This window comes from Tyto alba, unplaced genomic scaffold (genome assembly GCF_018691265.1).
Source record: "Tyto alba isolate M040663 unplaced genomic scaffold, T.alba_DEE_v4.0 Super-Scaffold_10, whole genome shotgun sequence".
Lineage (NCBI taxonomy): Eukaryota > Metazoa > Chordata > Aves > Strigiformes > Tytonidae > Tyto > Tyto alba.
This window is the reverse complement of record NW_024881262.1, coordinates 29591563-29610839: the sequence shown is the minus strand read 5'-3', so window position 1 is coordinate 29610839 and position 19277 is coordinate 29591563. Positions and strand designations below refer to the sequence as shown.

The 19277-nt window shown below is 41.7% G+C and overlaps 1 protein-coding gene across 3 annotated transcripts in view; it reads left to right on the top strand.

Annotated features, from left to right (window-relative positions):
* FARP2 (FERM, ARH/RhoGEF and pleckstrin domain protein 2) overlaps positions 1-19277 on the top strand; it is an 84164-nt gene that overhangs the window by 46759 nt on the left and 18128 nt on the right. For all 3 annotated transcript variants that reach the window (XM_042795661.1, XM_032992546.2, XM_032992545.2), the window contains 3 exons: positions 176-233; positions 949-1189; positions 14835-15013. In XM_042795661.1, the coding sequence (XP_042651595.1) occupies positions 176-233; positions 949-1189; positions 14835-15013 (478 nt within the window). The remainder of the gene's footprint in view (positions 1-175; positions 234-948; positions 1190-14834; positions 15014-19277) is intronic.

The following is a 19277-nucleotide window of genomic DNA, read 5'->3' as shown; positions in this document are numbered from 1 at the left end:
TGCATTGTTTAATTTACATCTCTCATGACTTTTTAAATCCTGAGCTAGTTAGAACATGACAAAATACATCTTGAGATGTTTCTGTTGGCTACTGGAATGGAAGTAGCTGGATGGGGAAGGGAGTTAAGGCTAATTCATGCCTTGGGTGCTCACAGGGACCCTCTCTGTTCCGCAGGAGGCACAGCAAAGCCAGAGCGTCCACTCGCGCTTCGAACACAGACGTGCCGAAACAGGTCAGTTCTGCAGCACTCTCGATACTGCAGTCAGGGATGCTGACAAACAGCTTTCCGAATCCAGGGTGGAGGAAAGGTGATCCAAGTCGACTGTTTGTCTGGCATTGCTTTCACTGTTTGATCTTTGTTCTTGATGCACGGTTTTTTTTTTTTCTTTTTGTGGGTGGTATCAGTTTTGTAGCTGTAGCCGATGGAGCGTAAAGTGAGTAATATTTTCCGTTTCAGAGTTCAGCTTAGCTGAAAAGAAAATGTCATACTTACCAGAATGTTATTATTTCAGAGGATTAGTTTGTCTTCAGGTACTATCTAACTGCTTTTTATGGAAGTTCCGAGTTCATTGTATAGTGCCTTCTACTAATCAGTGGCAAGAAACAAGTGTTTCACTGAATGCACTTGCTTTACATGTGAGAGGTTAAGGAAGCATCACAGGATTTTGCTGTCATTGTTTTGTGTTACTTTCCCTTGTGGATGCTTTTTCAGCAGAGGCTATAAAATACATGGATTTAATTTTCCATCCAGGTGTCAGAATTCGGGAAAAAAGATCTTGCTCTTACTGGGGCTGCTGAACCTCTTTCTGTATGCAATGTTTTGTTTGCTGTAAAGTGAGCTCTTCTGAAGCACGTATTCTTTCTGCATCAGGAACTGTATGTTGCATTTGGTTATGTGTATTATAAAAATCTTTTTACCTGTTGTGTTTCTACTTTTTTCTTTTTAGAGTGTCCCATTCACTGAGGGCTTGAGAACCCCAGGGTCTCCTGCCTCAGCAGCCACCCCCTTCCACTCAGTTCACTCATCAGCCATTCCTACTCCTGTCCTGCCCATCTTTGCAGAAACCAGCCCTTCCTCTTTGGACCCCCGAGCACCATACACGAGGGTTCCAGAAAAAACCACTGCAGCGCCAGCAGAAGCAGCGGGGAGGAAACTGATGCAGCAGCCTGGATCTCCCGTGCTCCAAGGTGTTGGGTTTGGTAGTGTTGCAGGAAACTGTAACCCTGCTTGTCCTGTTGTTGAGAGCGGTTGTGGTTTAGATCCAGACGTAGAGAGGAGTAGTAAGGAGAGCAGGGTCGCTGTTTGTAAAAATGACAATGATGAGGATGACTTTACCACAGGTGTTTTTGTTGCTGAGCAAGAGCATCAGCATGGCAGTCGGGGTGCCCCTCTTTTCACATTGACAAATTCACAGTTACAGGTGTCAGAGGAATTCATTGATGACGACCCAGCAGAAATTTCCTTTTTTGCTGGGGGCTCTGAGGCATTTTCATACGTCTACAGTGGTTTAGAGTTAAAGGGCTCTGATTTCTCTAAGCATGTGTCAGAGTTGCCCGGCTTAACTACAGATGCCCTTCAGCAAAATGCAGTCTCTTCTCAGTCAAGCCCTGACAGGTACTCAACCGAAGCAGTAGATATGAATATGGAAGATGAGTTTGAATTTGAAGAAGGGAGTGATTTCAATGGCAATGAGCGACCATCGGATACCTCGGAGCTGTTTGAGGTGAAGGCCCAAGCAAGCCGAATGCAAAGCCTCCTCAGCCCGTCCGAAACGAGTTCGCTCGTCAACAACCGCTCCGAGAGCAGCTCCCTCAACACTTTGCCGCTGAACGGCACGTCCTCCCTGCACGCGTACAGCTCTGCGAACCATTCGGAGGCCAGCTCCATGGTGAACTTCCCTGCCTGCTCCGTGCGCTCTGAGTCCAGCTCAGCCTTTCAGTTCACAGACATTATTGACCAGCTGGAACAGCTGAGCTATCCGCCCACCACCACAGAAGACTCCAGCAGCACAGACACGGACTCCTGGGACTCCGAAACTGCTGTGCCACTGGATGTAAACCTTTTCTTTAGTAACCCTTTTGCTCAAGCCACTGGTGATAACTTTGCTTTTGACTTCCAGAATAATTTAAAAAATCTCACGCAAGAAGACTGGACGGAGAAGGCACATGTCAATTGACCGGTTCTTGACTTTTTTGATGAATCCCTCTGTCCTCTTCAGGCTTAGGTATCGAAAGGGTGTGATGTCAGTCACTTCAAGCAAGAAAATTAATCCAGTGGCTGGATTTTAAATCACATAATGTAGTTGATTTTTTTAAATTTTTTTTTTTCCACATACCTCTTCAGTTTCTCTCAAAGCATCCTAGCTTTGGTGCTGCATTATATGCATCGCACTGCATCCAGAATGTGTTATAATAGGCTATGATGTTTGCAAAATACTGCATTTAGGAAAAACCACTGATGCCAGAGAAGTTAGTATCATCAAGTGGCTCATTCAGACATCACAAATTACAGTATATTGAAGGATTTCTTTGGCTATAAATGTATCTGTAAGAGTCTGATATAATATGCTGTTCCTCCAACACCCAAATGCAACAGTCACTTTTGCACATGCTTGTTAGCAAGCGGCTGCATCCAGTAAATTAGCTGTTTTCCTGCGCTGCAGGTGTGGCTTTTTTGTTTCCACAATCAGAAAAATGAACAATCTTCAAATCAACTATGAAGGAAAGTTTTTTTTAAATATCAACCGATGCAACATGTCTGCAGTATACTTTGAAGAATAACCTGTGTTATGGTTCAGAAGTGGGAACGTGCACACAATCAAATTAAAATAGCAGTTGCCAAAAATTCCTGTGAAGACAATCATTGTATTTTCTGACTTCAAAGTGCCTTCAGCAGTCCAGCAACAAACAAGTACCCTTCTCCTTTGCAGCAGCTTGGAGATAGATGCCTAGACTATAAAAGCACTTAATCCCCATCGCGTTTTATCTCATTTTCTTTTTCTTTATTTAATCACTCTGCATAAAATTGCTTACAAATTAATTCATAAAAGTGTCCTTTATCTGTGAAAGACAGGTGGTGGTAAACCTGGTGATAGCTTTAACTCTTTCTTTAAAATATGGGCTGTATTCAGAAAAATACCGTAATCTTCTGAGAAATTGAGATGTTAAAAGGAGTGTATACTGTGGACAACAGAGCTTCAGTGCTTCTATAATTTTTTTTTTTTAGTCAGGTGACTTGGACATGAGATTTGATCTGTAAGTTTGAAAGTGTAATTGAAAAGACAGTTACTGAACTGTTCACATCTAATTTAGCAACATTTATTGAGGTGAAACAGCAAAAGTTGTGAAATGTCCTTCCTGTCTGCCAATCTGATGGGCTGGGGGGGGGGGGTATGAAATTCTGAGCTTCAGCTTGTAATAGCATTTTTTAGAGTATTTTGCTTTTGTACAAGCAAGAATGTGAAATACGTCACACCCAACCTGAAACCTTGTGATGGAAAGCATCATCTCCTTTGGTCATTTGGTTTTGGGGTTCCCTGTTACTGAGTTTTCAGTCCTTTTGCAGAGGGAGTGTAGTACTAGTACAATCAACACCTCCAAAAGAAGCAGCCTACAGTTACAAGCATAACTTTATGGTAAATATTATTCCTATCAGTTTTCTTAGGTGTGGTCTTGATATATTGTTAAAAGACCTTAATTCTTTACTCAAACATTTAAAAAAATACTATTATGTCTCAAAATTCTGATAACTAAATCTTAATGGAATTTCTCTCTACATATGGTAGAACACGAGGAGGTAAAACCTCCTTTAGTCCCCTGTTTCTTCTAGTTTAATTTTTACCAAGGTATGATTATTTTTCACAGCACTTGCTCTTACGTTGTGGTTACTGTGAGTAGACTCACTGTTGTTCCATGAGAAACATGTTGCCTTTGCCAGTAGCACAGAAATCAGAGCACATTTAGTTCGAAATACTAGTTTGGACCTACAGGAATGTACAGCAGTTTGATTGCTCTTTTTTTTTTTGTTTTTAAGTACTATATGGTTTTGTTTTGGTTTGTTTTTTTTGTTTGTTTGTTGTTTTTTTGTTTTGGTTTGTTTTGTTTTTCCTTCTTCTGTTGAGTATGTGTTCTGGCTCTTTGTGTGACTTTATTCATACCTGTGGAGATGATGCCATGGATGTGTATTGTGACATTTCTAAATAGGCACTTGGAGGAGCTCTTCTGTTGTGTCAAAAGCTGGTACGTCTTAAGCGCACTTTTAGGTGGTTTGTCTGTTTTTTTTTTTCCCACAACTAACTACATGCTTAAAAAGGAAGAAGAAAACCAAAAAGAAGACAGAATTCTGTCTGCAAACTCTCTTGCAGGTGGTAGAGTCGAGGACAAAAATGTAGATAGAGATTTAGAGAAAGGCTGTTAATTTCTTTGATCTTTTAAAAAATTAATCAGGATTCAGCTATTTACATATAACCATGTCTGCCTCAGTTTCATGTTCTGTGCCTCAATCACAAGCATTCTCTCTAAACGTGTTAGAATTACTTAATATGGGAATAAATCCAACTGAATTCTCTAGGTTTTCAAAAGATCTTAGGAAAAAGCTGCCTGTATTTTCAAGAAATATGCTTGGCAATCCTGAGAGGAGGCTTGCCAATATGTTTTCTTGCACCGTGGTTAGTTTGAAAAGGTGTCTTCAGTGTTTTTCTTCTCGCATTTTGCAGCTATGCAGATCTGTTTTTGGCAATTTTTAAATCTCAGGGATTTAATAAAAATTAAAAAAAAAAAAAAAAAAGTAATAAGAGTCTTAATGTAATGCCCCTTTTGTTTTCTAAAGGAATGGTAGGATCTTGATCCTTTGGCTTAGAGCAAGATGTGTAGATCCACGGGTGAGGCTCCCGGGTATGGAGCTGTTCAGATGAAGGTTTTAGTTACAGGTGTCACCAGTAACACTGATCCTTCACATCACCTGGCTCCTCTCTATACCTGGATTGGGGATGCTTGCGCAAAGACAGTGCTGGTCAGCACCTACAAGCCAGTATCCCCTGCTGGGAGTGCACACCCTGGTGTACTTGCAGGTTGTGTGAGACTTCAGTGCTGCTGCCTGTGCCCCTGATGCCTACTAGTTATATCTTAGCTGTTGCTAACTGATAGTGTACAGCTGTCATGGTTTCTTTCTGGGTTTTTCTGATTTTCAAAGCTATATGACCTCTGAGGATATAGTTGCATGCTTAGGTCTGTTGGTTTGTTTGTGGTTTCCCAGATAGGCACAGAAGAGAGAAAATTTAGTTCATAAATAGATTATTATAGCAGGAAAGCTGTGAGAAAATGTTCTTCTTCATTTCATCCAGAGAGTTAAGTTCAAATTCACTTTCCTATAGAGATGGAGAGAAAAATAGCCTGCCTTCAAGGGAACGGGCCAGCTCTGTGCCTCGCAGTGAACTTGAGCACCAGTTTTGTGTTGCTATTTTAGGGCAGTAGAGCCATGCCAGGCATCCTCTTCTCCCCCAGCTGTCTGCTGAGGTGGCAGGAGAAGGTGAGAGAAGGAAGGGCTTTCCACTCTCTGTCCATATCATTTGTCTTTGGGTAGTGTGAGGGAATTGGTGAGCTTCTGTGCAGTGTGGTTGTGGCCTGAGTACCAGCGATGCTGCTAAGCTTTCAGCGTTGCTCCCTGTGGTTTGTTTTGTTTTCTTCTGACAGTGTTGATACTACTAAAACTTAGTTCCCAGTACTGATTTTTCTGGTTTTTCCCTGAGCACACAAGTTTTCTTTTCAAGAAGGTGAGTAGCATGCTGGCAGGTGTGAAGGTGGTGCCAGCCACCTAACCAAGAGAGCTGGGATGCTTGCAGACCCTGAGCAGCAGAAGCTGCTGCGGGAATTGCATGGCATGAAAAGGAGGAGATTACATAGAAAAAAACCAGATCTTTGTCCCGTGCATGCTCAGCTTGAGAAGAAAGCGTTTGAGGAGCTGTGGTAGGAGCAGATGAAAGCCTAGGTGCAAACCTTCACTTGTCCATGCCAAGTGGGTGGTTGTCCTCTGCTCCCCCTGACACTGTCACTGCTCCAGGTACGTTCTTTCATATTTGCTTTCTGTCCCCATCTATGGGATACCCAGGGGGGGCGTATATAGGTACACATATTTCTAGCCAATGTACAAGTTTTAGTACTGTTCTTCCAGTATGGAAAAACACTGTTTTTTCCAGGTTTGTTCTCATGCTCCAAACTGTGCATCCAGCAGCTGTTGCAGCAGTAGCTCAGCGGAGGGAGCATGCCAGAGCTGTCATTCCTGCTTCTCAGTGGAATTAGGGCTGTTTTCCATCCTTCCACTTCTCTGTTTTAGCAAATACATGCAGCCGTAGACAGTAAGTCAATATTAGCGGCTTTTCAAAAGGAGTTAGGCTGATGGGTTTAGCTCTCTTTGTGGTACTCAGCTTGCACGTTGCCGTGCGACTAAAAGACACCAAGAATTGTGTGTCTTCAATGGGTAATTTAATCTGCACCTCTAGTCCTGTATGTGTATACTTACAACCATTCTATGCTTAAACTCATTTATTAAATGTAAAGCACTACATCAGAACATTTGTGATCTTCATGTCTGCAGTTACTAGAACTCTTAATTTGCACAAAACACGGGTCATGAAATATTCTCTGACCTGTCCACCACCTGGTTCAACTTTTGGTAAACTTTACTATCCTGTGTTATCTATCATGTGTAGACTTCGTAATTTTAAAGTATTCATTCATTATTCAAGTAATACATGCTGTATCTTTCCCAGGACTTATCATATTTTATTTTATGATGGAATAGAGCAATGTATTGATCTGCTCTCAACTTTCAATTTAATTTCCAGTGAATTTCAGAGTTGCCGGATAATACCAAGTATTGATCTCCTTTTTCCTGTGTATATTTGTATTATGGTCATAGGTGATTTTGTTTAAGGGATTTTTTTTTTTTTCTTTCTTTTTTTTTTTTTTTTTGGTTGGTGGCTTGGTTTTGGTTTGGTGTTGGGTTTTTTTGCTTGGTTGTTTTTTTTGGTGGTGGTAGTTTTTGTTTAGTTGCAAATCTTTATAAGAGTAAGATTTCATGGAGACACTAATAAAAGTCATTATAATTTTATGCTTTTTGGTGCAAATCTGTCGGTAAGTCATTCCCATTATTGTCATTTTGCAAAACGTTCTAAGCCATAATTATCAGGTATTGACTGAATGAGTGATACAATTTTCAGTGTAGTCTTTCAGCTGTCATAACCTGTAGTTTTTAGGAGCTCTTACATCGCACTTGTCACAAATGCTATGTGTGTATGTATGGGTATACATATACACTCTCTGTATGAATATGGGGAGACTTTGCAGTTCCAAACGTATCCTAAAACCCACTTAATTTATTATCTGCTCATGGACCATCGTAGGATTAGTCCACCAGGTGGGCTGTAGCTTTGCAGGTTTCAAATCTGGAGCGTGGTTAATTGGACCTGATTTGTGGGGAAGGCGTCGCGATAAATTTTCCAAAGTCACGAGATTCTGCTGTTGCTTGAATGCGCAGGGCTCGGATGGCAGCCGAGGACACAGCTTGTGCCAGCCCTGCAGGTCGGTGGGAAGCACAAAATGCCCGTTTATCAGTATGTGCAGGGATACGCGTGCCGTGGTGAGAGTGACTCCCCACTGAAATAGGTGCTACTCCTTTAGGAAAGGATTACGTTAAGAAAGCAAAGAGGGCTGGAATTTCTTAATTGATCTCTTGAACTTTATCTTTTATATGGTAAATGTTTTCTTGAATTACATGTTGGGATTTTTAATACCTTTGTGTCTGTTCAGATTGCCGGTTATGAACCTACGGATTTGTACTAATTCATAATTTTAATTGTTTATGCAATAAAATAAGGAAAACTTTGATATAAATGACAACGTGGGCTTTTTAGCTTTATTTTTTGCTACCCTTGTGTTTGAAATAGAATAAATATTTGTTCTCCTAGCCAAGGCATTTAAGAGTTTTATTAACAGATTTCTCCAGGCAGTTTTCCTCCTGTACCCCTTTATTGAAAGTAGATCACAGCTGGGGCAAATATTGGTGTGTGGTTTTCAAATTACTGTTTTGTGAAGACCTTTTGCTTGGAATACAAATGGGACTGAAAGTTCAGATTTCGTTATAAGAATTACGTTTATTGTGGAAACATTTTCTTTTAAACTGGGTATGTCCCTGGAACTCTCCTGTATATTTGTTTTTATTGGAAGCCTGTCCTTTATTACAAACGTAAGATGGAGGCAATTGCATGTTTTCTAGGTTCAAAGTTCTCCTTCAGGAGTCTGTGACCAATGTATGGGTAAATCCTCTTTTCCTGAACCATTTGCTTAAAAAAAGTCAGTAGTACTCGCATAAGTAAACTAAGCAGGTTTCTGGGCTAGTTTGACACGATGATTTGTTTTTAAAATTATTCTCCTTATTATGTTTGCTGAGTTATAAAACAGTGAAAACACCTGCCTCAAAAAACTTTGCTTTTCAGCAAGGAGGAATTATTGGGCAGAATTGACTCTGACTTCCTTGTGAACCTCAGGAGATTTTAGAATGAAGCACGTTATATCATTTTATCACAGGGGTTGAATTTGATTAACTTTGCTTTGATTGGTTTTGTTGCAAATTTAAACCAATTTCACGTATACTTAAGGAAAATACGTACCTGACATAAATAAGCAGTTGAAGTTGAAACCCTAACTGTTCATTTCAGCAGTGCTTCAAGCAGAGGTTTGTGAAAAGGCATAGTTTGAGCACGGACACATCAAAGCTGTCAAGACAGCATAAAGAGATTCCTGTTTAACGTGGCGAGAGTATAAAAGTTTACAATCTGCGGTCTATAACAGCAGATGCACATTCGTTCTTGCCTGCAAGTAGGATAGCCTTTACAAGGAGGGGGAAGGTGGTAAAAGAAGGGCGGTTGTTTCAGATCCTGGGTGTAACTGTAAAACTGGGACCAAAGTTAGGCCCCTGCTGCAGTATCCTGTGTAGGTGTAACTTCACGGGTACACACGGCTTCACCGGGGCATGTGCCAAGTGCTATAAACATGCTCTCATGTTTAATGTGATCTCTGCCCATTGGAGGATAAGAAAAATCTTTGGATTTAAAGTCCCTTAGATAATTTTTATACACTCAGATTTATTTTTTTTTTTTTTTTTCCCCAAGATTCTCTGTCTTCCAACTATCTCTCATGATTTTAAAGGGAAAATTTGGAGGGGGAAAATGTATTAGTTGTGATATTTAGGAATAAGGAAGATTTGGGATATTTCAGCTGTAGTACATTAGCTTGCAGAACACTTTCACTCTGGACATAATAATTTGGTCTGTGCATGCGATGAGTTCAGCAGGGCATTGGGCAGGAGGGGGCTCTGAGCAGGCTCCCATCGCCTTCTGGTCAGCCACTGCAGTGCTTTAGTGTAAAAAGAATCTCATCTGTTTGAAGTAGTAGAAGTGATAATAAAGTTATATCTTTAGAAGGAATCAACCAGTGAAGTGCAAGGGGCACTCCCTTCTGATCAGGAGTCAAACTGCTAACATTTGAACCTCACATAACTTTTAGTACATCCAATAATGCTCTTTGTTACTGGGATACTATTTTTGTTGTCTGTCTTTGAATTGTTTTCAGTATTCGAGCGTAAAGCTTACAGAACCAATACTTGCATTCTGGTTTTGTCAAGCTTTGTACTCAAATCTGGCTTTGTGTGTAGAGAGTGAGTTTAGATTGAAGAATGGAAATATCCTCTGAAAAATAACTGAGAATTGATGCCAAAAGTTTATTATCTTATCAAGCTTGTCTCAGTGTAAACCAAATGAAGTCTGTTTCTTATCAAACTTTTAGTAAAAGCTAGTCCATATTAATATAATTAGCAAAACCTGTATTGTAATAGACTGGCCTAGTCCCCTAGTGGGAGCTTTTACCATTTAAAATTGTATTAATCTGGGAGGAAAGCCCACAGAGCTGAGAGCTGTGTGCTGCTCTCTTTCTGAAACAACAGATAGCCAGTGATCTTGGTAATGTAAGGTATGACAGATCCTAGATTTGATATTTCAGATGTGAAAATCAAACTCTCAGCTTTTCAGTTAGCGTCACTATGGCTGCAGTAGGGTTTTTTTATGTTGTTGTTTTTTGTTTTTTTTTTTTTTTTTCTTAGTCCAGATTTTGTATCAGACCTCGTCCACCTCCTTGTTCCTGCTGGAGCTGAATATTTCCCATAGACCAGATTTGTTACAAAAGAAACAGAATTTTGTTTTGCAGTTCTAATGGTACACAGTACTGACAGAGCTGCCATACCCCCACCCTGGGGGAAAGGCAAAAGCTTTTTCTGCATGTCAGCTGACATGCTTCTGAAGGCACGCAGAAAAATGAGATCTTGGGGTTTAGCATCCTAGTTTTTCAGAGCCACTTTTAAGATGGAAGTTGCAATTAAAACTCAGATACACAATTTTAAGTATTCCTCCCCCTCCTTTCCTTTTTTTGGGAGTTCAAAGGCATGAAATTTCTTCTCCCTTAACTATCGTATAAGTATGCTTCGTTTTATTTTGTTTTATAACCATAAAAAAAAAAAAAAAAGCCTTAGTATATATATGGACATCTTCTAGTAGTTTATTAGAGAAGAGGCACAACTGATTTCGGAAATTTAGAGGCTCCTGATGGTTTAAATGATAAAATTTAGTGTTATGCTTAAGGAAGTAATCGAACAGCTTATTCTCCTCTTACTCATTTTTTTTTTCTTTCTGCAGAAAATAGTTGTAATTTTTCATGTATCAGTTTCTTTTTGCTCTCGAAGTTTGATTGGGAAGGTGGTTTCATCTCCCTAGTATGTTGCCTGCTGCTGTCGCTAATGTGGGACCAAAACTGCTTTATGCTAATGTAGTAAATGACAAATCAGACTTAAAACCTGGCCGCTGTGTGCTTTCTTCCTTGCTTTCTCTGGCAGTGCTGATTGACATTGGGTGGTAGTTTTGCAAAATTTTCCTTCACTACCCACATCTCTGAAGTCTGCAAGGGGTAGAGAAGTGTATTCCCCATGAAATGCCTGACAGGTTAGAGATCTTTTCTGTATTTCTATGAGTAGGGCAAATAAGAATGGATTTTTGGTTATTGGACACTAAGTAGGTGTATTGAGCAGGGGGCAAAAAAAACAAAACAACAAAACAATTGTATGTTAACTATAATAATGTCAGTGAGAGGGGATGGGATTCGAGTACTCTTGAAGAAAATACAAGGTAAGGTCATGGTTACAGCAGCTGGCTTAAAGGTTGTTCTGTAATCCTGTAATGAACTTCTCATAACCAGTTTTGTGTAATATTCTGAACATAATTCTTTTGAGTATGAACCTTCACATATGTATACACTGAAGATCCTCTCAGTAAAAAGTAGAGTGGACAAACTTTGTATGAAGTCATAGTTTTATATATTAGATAGAGGTTTTTGCATTTTTATACCTGGAAGAGGCAGCATAAACAGCAACAAGCCAATTTGACAGTATTATACAGTAACTGTGAAAGATAAGACTAGCATCCTCACTGAAGTGCATAGCTATGTTTATGCAAACTACAGTGCTTTTGCAATGCTTTACTGTTAGACTTGATTTTTTTTTTTCAATTATATGCATGCTGGTCTTTTTATAAAACTGTGGTTTTGTTTACTTAAGGATACATGGTTATAAATACGCAGTGTAATTAAGAAGTATTAGTATTCTTAAAGGTCTTTGAGTACGTGGAATATTATACTGAACTGACATGGTTTTTGATGTTGCATTGATTTAAGTGCATTTGTATGTGATGGGAAAGCAGAAATTTGTCACGTACAGAACGCAGTTGTGTCTGCGAGGGTCTGGTTTACATCGTTGAATACCCATGTCACCGCATGGAAACCCTGACTGCTGCTTACAGCGAGGCTTCCCAGTTTGGAATGTTTGTGTTGCAACTTACACATAGAGAACAAATTTCCACTTCACGCAGAATGTTGAAACATGGAAACATCCCTCTTAAAGAATAGTCCTTTTTTAACACACCTGGAGGATGCTGCTGCCCGTGGGGCAGGGAAGATCTTGGTGCACGAGGGTTTGATGTCTGAGGAAATCATTCATGCGTTTTGATCGTCGCACCAATACTTCTACCTAATTAGGAATTTTCTATATTGAACAGCTGTTGGAAGTGGCAGTGGCTGCTCTGACTGTTTCATGGATTCTTCCTTTGCCATCCTTCCCCAGGAGAATAGAGAATCTTACCTGCTTGACTGGGAGCTCCCCCCTTGCTGCTCCGCTGGAGAAACACTGCTGGATTGCGAGAATGAAACTTTCAGTACCCGCTTGTAACGTCATCTGCCAAGATACACCGTCATTTTGAGTTTATATCAAACATTTAAACAAATGTTAGCAAAAAAAAGCTAACCTGAGTTGCTCCATGACATTTTATAGTCATTTCTAGAAAAGCCAAATTTTGGAAGTCGTGTTAACCTCAAAGTCCCTTTGCAGAATTTGCTGTTTGACAGCCAGTTACAAGTTGTATCTGTCACAGCTCCTTCCTGCATTCTTCATTGCTTTAATCTTAGGGAAACAAACAGCAGGCTTCAGGGTGTCCCCCTGTAGCTATTGGCATGCAGGGGAAGGGCACTCCTGCCCCCGAAGATGCAAATGCCTTCTGTAGGTTGGCCCCCTCCCAGGCCTGGGGAGAGGGGAAGCCCTGTGCTTCAGCATCTTGGCTTCTGCTTGTTGTTTCAGGCTTCTCCAGGAGCTGAACGTGCCTCTCATTTTCATAAATCACTCTGGCTTCAGGCGATGTTGTTCTTGCTGTCAGATACAAATGAGCAAGTGTTTGAAATTCATTTAAAGGCCAGCTTCTCCTGTTGGAGGTGATAAAGACTGGAACAACTGGATTTAAATAGACAAGCAGTGGAGGTTGTAGCAAGTTATATCCCCTTTGCTCCCCTCGTGTCTGCACATTCAGTCTGTCCAGAAGCAGTGCAGGTTACAAATTCTGGAACATGTTGCTACATCATGTTAAATTCCAAGATTTTAAAGAAGCTTCTTACCCCTGTAAGCTGCTAACTTACTTTGTTTTAAGCTGTTGTTTCAGCATCCCTAACATATAAAAGCGAACTTCCTGTAAACTCCTGTCCCCGTATAGGTGAAACAAATGCCAGACGTTGCTTTCCTGTGCTCATATTCAAAGGGGCGGGAATGAAGAAAATGCTCAGGCAGAAACAAAAATCTGCACCAGAACGACTGTGCTTGACTAGTGTATTAATAGTTAACTCCATGGCCTCGATGAGCTGAATCTCTTCCAGGTGACTGAGTGCAGCACTGTTTAGCTTCCTGCATTTGTCAATGTGAAAATACGCGCTCGGGCTCCCTCGCCATTGTCACGCTGCCGGGCGCCTTGCCGTGGTTTTGCTTCCTGAGCCAGAGAGCAGCAGCCGCTCCTGCCAGCAGTGAATCAAAAAGCTCCTCACTCCTTCTCCTCCAGCACGCATGCCCTGTGTCTGTGTTGGGAGATACTGGATATCCACAGGGGCTGACTGGTGGTTTTTTCAGAAACCTTTTGGGATGATTTTTAAGTAGTCTGGGAACTGATGAGTAGCCGTTTTTTGCTTTGCTCTCGATTTTTGTTTGCCTTCAGTCAGGTGATTGGGCTCTTGCTCTCTGCCTGTAGCACACGAGAGATCATGCCCAGGGAGGGCTGCGAGCATGGCTGAGTGTTTGAGCAGTGTGGTGAAGGCTGTAGATGCTCAAATGCTTCGTACCTATTGAGTTGCCTGATTGGATAAAGCTTGGTTATCTTAGGGAAGATCAGACAAAAAAAAAAAAATAAACAACCAAAAAAAAACGGTGGGATGGGATTAGGTAGGAATTTTGTGGGCGTAGTGTGAGGAAGTGGAGTGTCTGTTGCCTTCGCTCGGTCCCAAAAAGCAGAGCTCCTGGAGCAGCTGTTTTCCCTGTGGACCCCCGAGGGGTGTCTCTGTGCTGTTTCTCAGGAGTCTGCAAAAGAGAGGAGAGCAGCTACTCTTCATAGGTTTAAATTCGTTCTAACGGTGCCTTACATGTCAAATCTCTACAGGGTCCTCAAATTAAATAATAATATAATAAAAATTGACCATTAGTAATCTAAAGCAAAGCAGTACATGTTATTCCTGCTTTGGACAGGTTTTGCTGTGCAGGAGGATTGTGTCCATCCAATTAATACTCAGTGCTGCAAAATTTTTTTCCTTTGACATCAGTAAATTATTCCATTCATATATTTAGAAGACCCAGGAATGAAATTTCTTGCATGCTCCCTTTTTGTCTAGCAATGCGTTTTCCTCTCCCATTGGTACAATATTGGAGATTCCCTGATTTCTGAATGTATTTTTGAGCTTTATCTTCTGAAGTGGAGAGCAGCAGAGTGATTTCTCCTAGCTTTTCCCCGGGGTGAAAAGCAATTCTTACTTTAAAAAGGAAAATTTAAAAGCTGTATTCTTGTTACTGCAGTATAATCCTGGGTTGCGAACCCTGCTGCTAATCAACAAAATCCAACAGGATATGAGCTCTTTTTCCTAGACACTAAATAATTTATCCTTTCCCTTAAATATGGTTGTAAAGATGTCTGTCCTTACGCAACAGCTGGGTTGCAGGGAACACTCAGTTTGCTTTGAGATACGCACTTAAATCTTTGGATGCATATGCCTTTTCTTCTTTTCTTGATTTTGCTTTTTTTTAAAAAAAAAAAAAAAAAACAATATGAGATTGTAATTGTGGTTTACAGTAACAGTGGGTAATAGTCTTAGATATGCTATCTTTGAAACCGTTTTCTCCTTTTCCACTCCATCTTCTCGTTCTCTTCACACCCAGGCCTCCCAGTGGACCATCCTCAGCTCTCTTCCCTCAGTCTGAAGAGTCCCCGGGGCTTGAACCCGACGTTTCAGGTGAACTTGAACACAGCCAGCCAGGGTTCATCTCCTCTCCTGAGTCCTGTCCTCAGTGATGCTGGTGGTGCCAGGGTAGAAGAGGACGACGAAACGAAACGCAAGGTAAGAGAATGATGCGACTGGGAATTTACATCATGAGAAAAGCGATGGTTTCGGGTGAGGAGCTGCGCTTGCTGGTTACTGAAAGTTAGTTGCGTTATGTTTTATAGTAGAACAGATGCGTTTGGTGGTTAATGTTTAAAACTCCAGTGCTGGAGGTTCCATCAGACCTGTGTATCTCACTGTTGTGGCAAGAGTCCCTGCTGCCCCTTGGCATAGGGGTGGTCTTGGTATCTGCTGCTGGGGCCACCTCCCACTGTTTTAGCAGGAACAGCTGCTGGGAGCCCCAACGTGGCAGGGAGCTGTGCTTGAAATATGCCTTTTATACCCCAGAATGGAAAGAAGAGTTCAGATTGGACCTTAGGAAAAGGTTCTTCACTGAGAGGGTGATCGGTCCCTGGAAGAGGCTCCCCAGGGAAGTGGTCACGGCACCCAGCCTGTCAGAGTTCAGGGAGCATCTGGATGACACTCTCAGTCATATGGTTTAGTTTTTAGGTAGTTCTGCCAGGAGCAGGGAGTCGGACTAGATGATCCTTATGGGTCCCTTCCAACCTGAGTTACTCTAAAAGGCACGGCCTCCCAAGATGAGCTGTTTGGAGGAGACAGTTGATACGTATTTGATGTAAAACAGTAGCAGTGCACTTGACACCTTTTGGGCTGTAACTGTTATATTAGAATGTGAAAAACCTGTGTCTTTGTGCTGAGACTATTGAAAGGACACTCCAAAGCAGGTGAATTGTTCAAGGTGATTCTCGCCAGGGCGGTACACTGAGAGGCTGGTGGGGGAGGTGGCTGTCAGTTCTGGAAATGGGTTGCCTTTCAGTGGTTGGGTTGCCTCATTTGGTAACAAAAAATTGTGCCACATAGTGACACTGATCCTGGCCTTGTCTTTGCTGAATGCTGTTATGTTTAACCTGTGTCAGCTCACTGGACTGTGCTGTCTGTGTGTCATTAATAAAAATACATTCTAATATAATTTTGTTTACCAGCGTAGAGAATGGCGCAGAGCTTACGTTTGTTAATATATTATATAAGGTGTGTTCTTCCTAGGTTCCTTACTTCCCATGCAGTCTTACCACGGTCTCATGGGTCCTTCAAGCCACTCTTTCTAATCATAACAGGACCTTTAGTGTGGTCCTGAGGTGTTCCTCTCAGGCTGTAGAGGACCTGAGCTCACCTTCAGCTTTCTCAGCAGCAGGCATCACAGCGAATCCTCTTACACCCAGTCAGTCACAGGCTTGTTCAGCAGAGCTGGCTGCATCGCTGGGGCTGACTCTTCTGTCTGGTGAGAGATGACCAGTGCTCTGGCCTTGAGGAAGCTCGAGTCCTGCTTTCTGAAAAGAGGGGGGCAAAAAATGCCCCTGACTTCTGTGGGTGCAACAAGTCTCAAAGCAGGAACAACTTTGGGCCTTCAAGATGTGTTTATGTCTAGGTACGCATCCTCAGCCTAGGCTGCTTTCCTTTCTTTCCACCAGTAAGCACAGGGTACTTTAACTGGGAACTCCCCAATGTGATGTGGGGTTTTCCTCACCTCCATGAAAGCTCAGGATTCATCCTTGCTTTCTCAGGTAATCCTAGTTATAAAATGTTCTTGTTCTGGAGGCCACTTCACCTTCAGTTCTTGAGACATGAGCTTCAGCTCCTCGCTTTGTGCTTCAGCACCACCAAGGGAGACCTCTCTGCCCCAGTGCGTCGTCTACATCCATATCCTCTTGTGCATTGAAACGCTGCAGAGCCTTTCTGAAAGGTGAGGTCAGTGGTGGTAGTCCACAAATTCTGACCGAGGTCTCCCAGAAGCTTCTCTGGCGTCTTACATACTCAGTTCATGCTGGTCTGTGTGGCAGAGCTTCTGTACTGCTTCATACTGACACCTGATCGTGTGCTTTGGTAAGCAGTGGCTTCATGTGCCTCCACAGTTTTTCAAAATGACAGAGATGTCCAGATGTCAGTGTGTGATTCGGATTTTCTTTTTTTATCCACACTGCACCATGTTATCAGACTTTCACAGTGGTTGCTAGCAATAACAAGAATCTGCAACCACAGAATCATTGAGATTGGAAAGGGACTTCTTGAAATCTTCTAGTCCAGCCAGCTCCTCTTTCTTAAGCAATGACTCCAAGCATTTAGATGCACTTGGGAGAAATAAATGAGTAATTGCGTATACATATGTTGATACATGCATTCTTTGACTGCTTTTCAGATAACAAATTACCGGACTTTGCCCTTGTGTGGGCATGGTATGTAGTATCTGACAAAATTCACTCCACAAAACACTAGTAAGAAGTGTGGAGAAGTCCACCTAAGAGCAGACTTCCATGACCATTTTCCTGCAAGGTGTTCTGTTCCCCTTGCCTTGCCTTGCCTTGCCCTGCCTGCTTGCAGAAAGAGGAGGAGTACAACCAGGTTTGACTCTTTGGTACTTGAGGAGGATCCAGGACCTTCCAGTACAGTGCAAGGAAGGCTTCATCATCCAAACTCAGTTTGTGAATGGCCACACTGTAATCTGTAGTTTTCTGCACAGCATCAAAGAAGAAACCACCTTTTATGCTCTTTACTCCTGGTCTTCTGCTCGCCTCATCCAATGTTCTGGTTGTCTTACCTCTGGTAGGATCCTCAGGTGAGAAGGTCACAGACCCACGCTATTTGCTGTCTTTACCACATCTTTGGGTGGTACTTGGTGCCAGCAGGTACAAGCTTGCTCACTCTGGTTTCATCTCAGTTGATGATCCAGAGATCTCCGCACCATATGTGCTGACTCTCGGCTGCTCAGGGAACAGAGAGAAATCTCACCACGAGCAAAGGTGCCACTCTGGATTTAGTGCTTCCAAAGCTCGCTTCTCCGAAGGTTGCTCCTGAATGCTGAGGGACCTTGCTGAGATCTGCTGTGCAGCTCTGTGGAGCCAAGTGCTGCAATGTGAGAGCTGCAAGCAGCTCTTGGCAGAACGATCCTACAGGCACTCTTCTCCTGGAGACCCTGGGTAACCGAGGCCGTGCGATGCTGTTAAGAACCTCCCCTGGTGCAAACGTGGTATGAATAAGTGCTTGCAGGAGAGAGGAGGGTTCAACCAATAACTGGGAGTTGAGCTGCGGGTTGTTTCCACCCACCTATCCCCAACTTTCAGCCTCCCTGTCTCATTTAAACTTTTTGAGGTAGAGGTTATTGTTTTGACAGATCACTCTACTGTTAGTTTTCAATAGGTTTGTTTTTAATTAATTCCTCTCATTTGTCCTTATAGCGTAGTATAGCCTGGAAATAATGAGCAGTGGCTGTGTTATCTGTCCGAAACACTGAAGCCCTCTCCTTTCTGGCTCATTCCGCAAAGTCTTATATTTCAACAGTTTGCATTCTCATTCATGCTGAAACCAATTTATAAAAGTGAGAATCCTGGAAGGGAACTTTCTTATTGTAATCAGTCTTAAGCTGGGGTGACTTCTGAGATTTTCAAGGCTTCGATGTCCATTTGAAGACAGTATTTTAAGTGAAACAAACCCAAGTGGAAAGCAATGCTAGATTGGTTACATTTCACAGCAGTTTTACAGCTTTATTGTACAAGAAAAACATGATCTTACAATATCTCTATTAATAGAGCTCTGAATTTAAGGGTACCGATGCTACTGTAATTCTTCCTGGTTAATCAGGGCATTTGTATATAAATGCTTAAGCAAACTCTTCAACTCTTGCAGCGTGTGCTTTCCACTCCAGGCTGCTGTGATGTTACTGTGGCTGTATTGAAATCTTGAAAAAGCTGAGTTTTCAAGTTACTTTGTTCTTTTTCAGTCACTGTGGTTTTATTTCGTCTTACTGGTAGATTTCGCCCTGCTCCTTGACTAATGGAGGTTTGTTGTAGCAGCCCACTTTAAAAGAGCATAGAAGCCAGGCATTTTGTTGTAGGGTTTTGGTTTTTTATTGTTGTTGGGTTTTTTTTTTTTTTTTTTTTTTTAATTCCCCCCACCCAGTTATTTTTAATGCTGCTGAAGTCTCGTCTTTGAAGGGAAAAGTTAAGCATTTTTGTGTGCATGGAATTATTATTTATTTTTTTATTTCCAAATTTGATAGTTTTGTGACATTGTGATCTACGCGCAAGGCAGACAGGAAAGTCTTTCTTATTCTTACAGTCCTTTGTCTTTGGCCTTCGTAAGTGCAGAGTAGAGCTTTTCACTTGACATGAGCAGGTGTTACTGCATCTAGTGAGTGTTTGGAGGTTTCCACGTGGGTCTGTGTGTACATAATTCAGTGAAATACTAGTTTTTCCAAGTGGGGATATTT